The sequence below is a fragment of the Strix aluco genome, chromosome 3 (assembly GCF_031877795.1).
Source record: "Strix aluco isolate bStrAlu1 chromosome 3, bStrAlu1.hap1, whole genome shotgun sequence".
NCBI lineage: Eukaryota > Metazoa > Chordata > Aves > Strigiformes > Strigidae > Strix > Strix aluco.
Genome location: NC_133933.1, coordinates 15,213,770 through 15,223,002, shown reverse-complemented (window position 1 = coordinate 15,223,002; position 9,233 = coordinate 15,213,770). Strand labels below are relative to the sequence as shown.

Sequence of the window (9,233 nt, the reverse complement as noted above, 5' to 3'; positions counted from 1 at the left end):
CGTGCAGCCACCCAGGAGCCAGCCCCCCCCTTGCCTCTGCTTCAGAGGGAGCCCCAAACCTCACACCACAGGCATGACCAGCACCTGCAGCTGGGGACTTTAAAAAGTTTAAAAAAGGGGGGATTGGGGGGGGCTCCACCCCGGGGTGTACAGGCTGTGTCTGCACCCACCCCATGTTTCCCCCGGACTGAGCACTTCCTTCCCCAGGAGTCCTGAGGCAGCTGCCGCCATCCTCCTTGCCCGGTACCCTGCCCATACACGGACACATGGACCCCGGTAGCTTTCAAAAGTGCTCTTAATGAAGGGAAGGGGGCTCCCAAGCAGCTCTCAGTGATGCTCCCAGCCTCCTGCTTGTCCCCAGAGCCACTTGCAGAGCTCTCAGCCACCACAGTCCTGTCTCCGCAGCCCCCTCAGGCCGTCTTCTTCACAACGTGGATGAAGTAGCAGGGGACGTGGGCCTGCCCCGGCGTGTAGGGCTGGAAGTCACCCAGGACGCTGTGCTGGCACTTCCCCTGGAAGGCACCTTTCAGCAGGGCTGTGAAGGCCTCCAGCCGGTGCGGGTAGTATGAGAGCCGAAACTTGCTGCGAGGAGGCAACGATGGTGAGGCAGGGGAGCAGCAGGGCACGGCGCCAGCTACATCCCTGGGCTGGAAGCCACCCCCGTGGCCCCTCTCACCTCAGCTCCGGGGCTGCCCCCGCCTCGGTGGGGGGGACCTGCACCGTGTAGTCCAGGGTCACCATGTGCGCCTTGTTGTTCACCAGCAGCACCGAGGTGGTGATGTCCTTCGTCAAGTCACTCTGGGGACCACAGGAGGGTATCTGTGTCCTGCGGGGACGTGGTGGCCCCCAGCCTGGGCACAGCCCTGCTCCCTGCCCTGCCTGGCCCCTGTGGGGCCAGGGGGCTGGGGCAGAGAGGTGTGGGATGGGGCAGGGTCTGCCAGCCACCCACCTTGTAGTAGATATTCTTGCCAGGTGGCGCGCAGCCCGTGGCCAGGATGTGATCGTAGTTGCGGTGGTCGATGACCAGGACACCCCCGGGCCGCACCATGCTGGCAATGTTCCTCAGGGCCAGCTTGTGGTCACTCTGGTCCCCTGGGGAGGAAACCATGGAGTCCCCAGGCACAGGCTGTACCCCACAGCACAGCCCACGGTGCCCCAGCTCACCCATACACACACAAGAGCTGCCCCCCCCCCATTCCCCCCCTCACCCCCCCCACCCCCATCCCAGTCTCACCTTGGGGAACCCACAGCCCCACCCATGGTATGAGCTCAGGCACGTTCTCAGCCTCACTGGGGCAGAGCACGCCATGTGGGGAACCCACCACCCTGCTTGTGGCACAAGTCTGGGTGTGTCTTCAGCCTTGCCAGAGATGCAACATCAAAGATGCGTACAGCTCCACTGCCACCACGGGACCCCATGGTCCCACTCGTGCCACGAACTCAGCCTCCCTGGACATGAGCAACTCCACTGTGTGTAATCCACTGCCCAACTCATGGCATGAGTGTTCAGTCTGCTGGGAGATGCTGTGCCAATTGCATAGGAACCCCCCCCTCCTCCTGACCCCACACCCCACCTTTGAAGTCAGGCAGGTGTGCGAAGGAGTTGCCCAGGCAGATGACTGCGTCAAACCCATCCCCTGGTTTCTCCAGGTCCTTCTCCAGGGTGAGCCAGTTGGCCTCCTCGATGACTGCAGCACAGGGGAGTAGATGAGGGCAGGGACACCGCACCTACCCAACAACCTCCCCTGCGTGCAAGACCCCACCCCCCCCCCCCCCCCACCCCCCCCCCCCCCACCCCCGACCCCCCCCGACCCCAGCATCCCCCAGCCCTTCCTTGGCCCCAGCAGGTGCTGGCTCTGGCCTGGGGCCAGCAGGCAGGCAAAGGCCACGGCCTGGGCTTGCTGAGCAGCTGGCGCCAGCAGGTCCCTGCCTGTCCCGGCAGCAAGGCCACCGTGCGACGGGCCCAAGCACCGTGAGGGGCCGCGGGAGGGGTTCAGGGCAGAGGCCCCCCCAGTGCCGGGGTGGGGTGTTGGTGTCCGCACACCCCTCCCGGCCCTCCACGGCCCCGCACCCCATCGGTCGAAGGGCTCCTCCTTGCGCCGCTCCCAGCGCTCCTTCAGCGCGTACTTGAGCATCTTGTCGCTGGCGTCGACGCTGGTCACCTGGAAGCCCTCCTCGAGCAGCATGATGGAGTCCACCCTGGGGACACAGCTGTCAGAGGGGCCCGGGGCAGCCGAGGGGGGCTTGGGGAAGGGCGGGTGCTGGGGACGGCCGGGAGCAGCGGGGCCCAGGGTAGCCCGGGGGGGGGGGGGGTGGGGGGGGGGTGTACGGAGGGGACCTGGGAGGCGGGCGGGCGCGGGGCGCGGTGCCTCACCCGGTGCCGCAGGCCACGTCGAGAACGGAGCGGCAGCGGTGCTGGCGGAGCAGCGCCAGGAGCCAGCTGCGGTACTCGGCCGTGCGGCCTCGCGTGTCCCCGATGTACAGCTGCCACACGCGGGCCGCCCGCCCGTCCGCGTACTGGTCCGGCAGCCCCTCCGCCGCCACCCCCAGCGACCGCGTCCGGTACACGCTGTCCACCATCCCGCCGACACGGCCCCGGTCCCGGCCCGGGCCCCGGCCCCGCTGCGCCGCGCCCCCGCCGCCCCGCCCCCAAACCCCGCCCCCCCGCCCCGCCAATCCCCGCCGCCGCCGGCTGCCCCGCCCCGCCAATCCCCGCCCCCGCCAATCCCCGCTGCCCCCGCCCCCTCCCCTACGCCCCCCCCGCGGCCCCGACCTTTGGCTCGACGACGGGGGGGCGGGGCCGGGGCCCTGGGCCGAGGGCGCCGCCCCAGCCCCCGCGGTGGGGCCGGGCCGGGCCGGGCGGCAGCAGCGGAGCCGCCGCCCGCAGCAGGAGCAGCGCCCGCCCCGGCACCGCGGGTGAAGCAGGACCGGCAGCGGCGGCGGTTCTGGGGAAAACGTCTTTATTTACAGTCCAGGCGGGGAGCGGGCAGCACGCGGAGCCGGCGCCGGGGCAGCGCCCGCGGTCCGCCGTAGCTGGACCCCTGGCAGGGAGGCGGCGGGGCTGGGTCGGTGCTTCCGTGACCCGCCCCCCCCACCCCGCTGCTGTCAGGACCGCACCCGGGCTGGGCCGGGCCCTCCAGCCACCCGGAGACTGCTCCGGCCTCCCCACAGTCGCTCACGCTGCAATGCCAGTCCCTCTTCCTTTGTCACCCGCAGGATGCGGCGGGGCGAGACCTCCGGAGCAGGCAGCCCCCACGCCTACAGCTCATCGGCCGGGCTGTGGGCAAGCGGAGCCTCCTCCTGGACCTCGCTCTCCTCCAGGGCCACCCCCACTGCCGGGAGGCCGGCAGCTCCCTCACTCTCGTCCTTCTGGCCCTTCTTCTTCTTCTTCCTGCTCTTTTTCTTGCTCTGCTTCTCACGCACACTCGCCAAGTCACCCTTCTTGCCGCTCCACTTCTCTGCCAGGCAGCCTGGGGAGGAGAGGAGCAGAGGGCGGGCCCTGAGGGAGAAGCAGAGCTCCCCCCTGCCCTGGCGGGGCTCCCCCACCCTCCCTCGTACTCCTGTGCTGCCCCTGCCAGCAGCCAGGACTTACTTGTGTCCTTCCCTTTCAGCACGTGGTCAGCGCAGAGAAACTGGGAGAGATCCTCCGTCTGGTGGTGCCTGTACCAGTCCTCGATCACATCTTCGTACTCCTCCACCAGCACATCACACTAGCGCAGAACGGAGAGCCTGGCTCCAGCCACACGCTGCTGGGGCAGGGCCTGGACCAGGCGGCAGGTCCCGCCAACAGCCCCATTCCCACCAGCACACCCCCAGACCCTCTCTTCCCCCTGCACTCCAGCCCACAGTGGTCACTGAGGGCCCACCCCCCCCCCCCCCCCGGCCCCGGACCAAGTACCTGCTTTTTGAGGTCAGCCACCTCAGCGGAGGTCTCGTTCCACAGCTCATAGGGGATGTCCATCACCACCTTGACGCCCTTGTGCACCAGGTTGTGCAGGGTCTCGAATGTCTCTGACATGCCCTGGGGGAGCAGTGCCACTCGGTGAAGTGACAGCCCTCCCGCTGGACTCCCACACTCTCCTCTCCCGTCGCCAGCCGTGAGACCCTGCCCAGGGACGCAGGTGGGTGCAAGCCAACCAAAATCTGGGTCCCCGGGGCATCAGTGTTACCAGGCGGGAGTTCAAGCGACAGCGAGTCCCCCCACTCTGTAAAGCGACTCCCCAAACCAGGAAGACATGGGCCAGGCAAGACAGCCCCTGTCTCCCTCTGTGCGGGTGTGGGCGGGGGCCTGCCCGCCCCGCCAGAGACAGCACCCCACACCTGACTTGGGGGGCAGCGCAGCCTCGCATGCTGGCAGGGGATCCAGGGGATGAGCAAATGAACCCTGGTTGGGTGCCCCGGCAGCGCAGGGGCAGGCGAGGGGCACTTGGGAGCAGGGGCTGGAGAACAGCCCTCACCTTTGCGAATCTGTTACTGCCGCTTCTCTCCTTGTGCAGGTTGTAATCCAACAGCCGCTTACAGATGTTTTCTGTCACCTCGATTAACCGGATGTCCCTGCACAGAGAGGAGAGAGGGCTCGGGCTCAGCACAGCCCCCCCCAGAACAGCCAGGGCACAGGGTGAGCCGCAGCCCAGGTGGTGCGGTGGAAGAAGGCTCTCCGGCTCCCCCAGGCAGAAGGAACACCCCGCAGCTGCCCTGCCCTGGCACAGTTTAGTTTCCTCAGAGGAGCTGTGCACCGCACAGCTTGCCCCGCAGGCTCCTGAAACCCCCAGCTCTGCGAGGCCAGAGGCAGCAGCAGCAGCAGGAGACCACCCATCCCACTCTCACTTACGACTGCGTGTACTTGACGGCGGAGCCCTTCCCATCCAGGAAGCCGTACTTGGTGTCAATCACCTCCTTGGTCTTGCCGGTCTCCTCAAAAGCAGATTTCAGCTCCACTGCCACGTACTTGCACACTGTGGGAAGGAAAGCACAGGTGGATTAGGGGGTTTTGCCACTCTGACGGGCAGCACAACACAGGACCTGGGGACAGGGAGAGCAATGGCAACGAGCACCAGGAATGAGACACACTAGAGCTGCTGTGAGCAGAGAGCAGATGCCTTGGTCATTTAAAGAAAAAAGGGGAATGACTCAACTGATTCCAATGGAGAACCCTTGAAGCAGGAACCCCCAAATCAAAGCTGGTATGGCACAGCTGGGCAGGCAGATGGCACCAGTTCTGCCCGCAGGTTTCCTGCCAGCTCCACTTGGCAGCCACTGAAGCCTCTGCCTCCCCGCCACAAGCCTATCCCTTTCTACTGGAAGAGGATGGGGTTTTTTTGCAACACAAGCCCCAGCTTGGGTCACAGCTCCTCCTCGCAACCCAGCGCATCCCACCCGGTAACGGTTCCTCCAGGGCCCTGGGGACCAAGCAGCCAGCAGGGCCCAACAGGCCAGGTTTGGGGACAGGATGCTGGCTGCAGACTGTGTCACCACACGAGGGGCTGCCAGCTCCATCAACACTGCATCGGGCGCTGCCTGCAGACACACCACAGCACCAACAGCTTTATAGCACAGCGTGTTTTCTTTATAAAACTATAAAAACAAAACAAAACAAAACAAAAGCTTTATTTCTTCTGTAACAAAGAGTCCGACAGAGCTATAGAAACAGAAGGAGAAGAGAAATATCTCGGGGGTTTACAAGGGGAAATGTGGAGGGATGTAAGCCAGGCACAGTGTGGCCCTTCCTCCCCTGAAGGTGGGGTCCTGGGAGGCTGGAGGAAGCTTTGTCCTGTGCTGCAGGATCCTGTTTGCCAGGAGTCACCTCTTCTTTAAGCTCTGCTTTGGGAAAGGGACAAGCCCCAGCAGGAATGGTCTGACAGTGATGAGCCACCACATCTTCTCCCAGGCAATGATATGAGTTGAGAGATGGACTGCAGGCAGGAAGAGAGCAAGGTGGCTTCTGCAGGGCTGCTGGGCACATTCCGAGAAGTCCTGTGCGCACCTCCTGCTCCTTCCTTTCTCTGCTGGTGCCAGGGGCTGGACATGACTGCAGCCATTTCTCAGGTGGGATGAGCTCTCCTTGCCTGCAGCCCCTCTAGACTCGGGCCTCAAGGACGTCCCTCTCCACACCGCACCTGCTGCAGCATCCCCACGTGTGCCAGGAGCACTCACTGCTGGGTCCAGTTATCCAGATGCTGCCCGTGGCTATCGCTGTGCACTGACAGGTTCCAAGCCTGGGCAGTAAGAGGAGCAGCACACGGTCAGTGCTCGCTATGATCCTTCTCTCAGGTTATGCAGGTGCCACAGCACAGCTCAGACATCAGCGTTTCCAGAGCTGCTTCCCCAGCAGGGAAAACTTTGCAAAGAGCTCCAGAGTTTCACTTCTTCCTTTTCTCTTTACTGTCAAGCTCCACGCATCCCTGCACAGCAAAGACAGAGGAAATCACGGCAGACAGCAAAGGTCTGTCATGACCTGCCCTGGACTGTCTGTGAAGCCTTTGACTGCTTGTGAATCAAGGGGCTGCTCAGGAAGGAAGCATCACTGAGACCAAACTGTGAGCAGCAGAGACGACCAGCCCCAGCTATGAACCACCAGGTGATTAGTGCCTACTAGAAACAGCAGTGACTACCAGGGTGCCTCTAAACCCCTTATCTAGGCAGGGACAGAAGACAGCTGCCAGCAGGGATGCACCGCGGGAGGCTCCACTCCGCTGCAGGGTCACGGGTGGATGCTTGCTCCCACCCCCGCACACAGCAGCAGCGGCCACTGCCAAGCGCCCCTGCGCTCGCCCCTCTCCTCCGTCTGCAGGGCTGTGGGGACAGGCAGGAGCGGGCAGAGGGACAGCCTGCAGGGGCGCAGGCAGGCCTCGGGGCTGCGACCGCAGCCTGCGCACCAGTAACCCCCCGGTCCAAGCGGGCAGTGGCGGACCACCGCAGCTTTGCCCGGCGAGCCGGGCCCAGGGCCCTTCCACCCCCCTCCCGGCCCCGCTTACCCTCGCACTTGCTGGGCAGCCGCACCCAGTCCGAGTCGTCGCCTCCCGCCAGCGCCGCCGCCAACAACAGCAGCAGCAGCAGCGTTGCTGCCGCCATGGCTCCGCTTCCGGGGCCGCGCTTCCGGGAGCGCCCCGCCCGCCCCTCCGGGTAACCATAGCAACCGCGCGGCGCCCACCAATCCCAGCGGCCCGCGTGGCTCGCCCGGCCAATCGCCGCCCGCCCGCCGCCAGCCAGTCCGAGCGGCCCCAGGACCACCCAGGCTTCCGGGCCGCCCCCCTGAGCCCCCGCGTGCGTGGCGTCAGGCGCGCGCGGGACCCCGGTCCGGAGGGGCGGGGACGCGTGTGAGCCCCTCCTGCCCCCCGCCCCCGGTCCCCTCTCCCCGCCTCCCACGCAGCCCTCTGGGGGCCCTCCCTGCTCTTACCCCCCAGGTAATTCGGGATCCCCTCCCCACCCCCAGATAATATGAGGTCCCCTCCGTACCCCTGGACAATTCAGGGTCTTTTCCTGCCCCCGAGGTAAGGTCAGGTCCCTGTCACCCACAAGAACGTGGCAGCCCCTCTCTCTTCCCCCCCCTCCTGCCCTGGGGTTGCCCCCCCTGCACCCCCAAACAACACTGGGTCTCTCCCTCTCTCCACCATTTGAGGGGCTCTTCTCCACCCACCAGAACATTTCAGGTGCCTTCTGCACCCCCAGCCCAAATCAGGGGAACTTACCCCTCAGGGGTGGGCCCCCACCTAGGCCCTCAGCTCTGGGCGAGGAGGATGGAGGTGAGGAGGGCGTCAAAGAGCGCGATCTTCAGCAGCACCACCCGGATGGCCACCAGCAGTGCTGCCAAGGCGCGGGCCGGTGGCGCTGCAATGGCAGGGATGGGGTGACACCTGCCACAGGCACCCTGCTGCCTCCATGTCACCTCCAGGGCTGCGGTGGGGCCATGTCGGAGGGGGCATCCCCAACAGGCTCCCCAGGGCCTGCTGTGGGCTTTTGTCACCCTCATGTGTTCTTGAGTCACCTTGTGCCACCCTTACGCTGACCCTGAGAGCAGGCTGGCTCTGACCCACCTTCCCCCTCCTCTCCACCGAAATGGAGCTTCAGCGCCTCTTCCCCAGCCCCACGATGCTGTGGGGACCTGCCCTGACCACCGCATGGCCCCAGCCAGGTCCCCACTAGGAGCCCAGCAGGGTTTCCTTCCCGGCAACCGACATTCCCACTGGGGCAGGACCGGGAGACTCACCGGCCATGCTGCCCGGACATGGTTCTGCCAACTCCTCGTTGCCTGTGGGATGAGAGAGCAGCTGGGGAGGTGGTGGCAGCCCGGTGGCAGCTGTGCAGCAGGGCCAGCCACAAACCCCTTCCCGTGCCTGCTGGTTGGGAGGGGCTGAGGACAGCAATGCTGCCCCGCAGCACTGTGCACCAGCTCCCCACTGGCCCCAGAGGCCCTTGCCAGCCCCTATCTTGGGGGGCCACTAGGCTGGGCAGCAGCAGGCAAGCTGGGCAGAGGGGGAGGCAGCAGGGCTATACCCGTGATACGGAGGGGGCTGGAGCTGTGGGCTGGGGAGCTCCTGTTGGGCCCCACGTGGCAGGCGAGATCCCCCTCAGCTGGGGGGTCGATGGGGAGGACGGAGACAGTGCAGATGGTACCACCATCCTCCTGGGAGGCCCCGTAGGCAAAGGATTGCAGGGCGCTGCTGTTCCCACCGGAGATCCAGACGGCATGGCCGGAGCTGGGGGCCAGGTCGCTCACCACGCAGACCACCAACTGTCTGTGCTGCCCAGCCACCACCATGCTCAGCGGCGGGGCCAGGGTGGGCAGCGGCCCGGCGGCCCTGCCAGCTGCAGGGGGGACAGGGGTTAGGGGCACTGCATCCCCTGTGCATCCCACCCACCTCTGGTGCCGGTTCAGCGACGCTCGGCCTTTGCACGTCCCTGGCCATGTCCCTCCCGGGGATACTCACGGGGCAGGAACGGGAGCAGCGCCGCGGCCAGCAGCACCCAGGGCACCTCCATGGCAGCCGCAGTGCTGCCGACGGCTCAGCCCCCAACCGTCACCGCCAGCTGCCTCGCCTGTCACCTGGTGTTGCGGTGGGGCGGCCCCGGGGCTGCGGGGACGGGCTCTGTGCCAGCGCGGCGGCTCCCGCTTCCCCCCGGCGGTGACACTGCTGTCCCCCGGCTCCCCTACAGTGGCACCGCCCGCCCCCCCAGCTGCAGTGGTACCGCCCCTCACCCCGCTCACCCCCACCCTCCCGGTGGTACGCTCCATC

General features: G+C 66.2%; 2 protein-coding genes across 5 annotated transcripts; both read right to left on the bottom strand.

Moving 5' to 3' along the window:
* Window positions 1-277: 277 nt before the first annotated feature.
* On the bottom strand, window positions 278-2,630 carry GNMT (glycine N-methyltransferase). Its single transcript, XM_074817453.1, has 6 exons — window positions 2,375-2,630; window positions 2,072-2,199; window positions 1,575-1,688; window positions 950-1,092; window positions 677-798; window positions 278-582 (listed from the first exon to the last, which is right to left on the bottom strand). Exons 1-6 carry the CDS (start codon window positions 2,578-2,580, stop codon window positions 411-413), a joined length of 885 nt encoding a protein of 294 aa, XP_074673554.1. The 5' UTR covers window positions 2,581-2,630; the 3' UTR covers window positions 278-410.
* A 313-nt stretch (window positions 2,631-2,943) lies between these two features.
* Window positions 2,944-9,151, bottom strand: CNPY3 (canopy FGF signaling regulator 3). Of its 4 annotated transcripts, none has more exons than XM_074817449.1 (8): window positions 8,928-9,151; window positions 8,494-8,805; window positions 8,207-8,248; window positions 4,832-4,955; window positions 4,458-4,554; window positions 3,899-4,021; window positions 3,593-3,710; window positions 2,944-3,470 (listed from the first exon to the last, which is right to left on the bottom strand). In XM_074817449.1, the coding sequence occupies exons 1-8, from the start codon at window positions 8,977-8,979 to the stop codon at window positions 3,259-3,261; spliced, it is 1,080 nt and encodes a 359-aa protein (XP_074673550.1). In that variant the 5' UTR covers window positions 8,980-9,151; the 3' UTR covers window positions 2,944-3,258. The 4 variants fall into 4 exon arrangements, with proteins under 4 accessions (XP_074673550.1, XP_074673552.1, XP_074673553.1 ...); XM_074817451.1 differs by having other exon boundaries at window positions 8,494-8,740; window positions 8,859-9,145; XM_074817452.1 differs by lacking the exon at window positions 8,494-8,805 and having other exon boundaries at window positions 8,928-9,140.
* Between the last annotated feature and the right edge of the window lie 82 nt (window positions 9,152-9,233).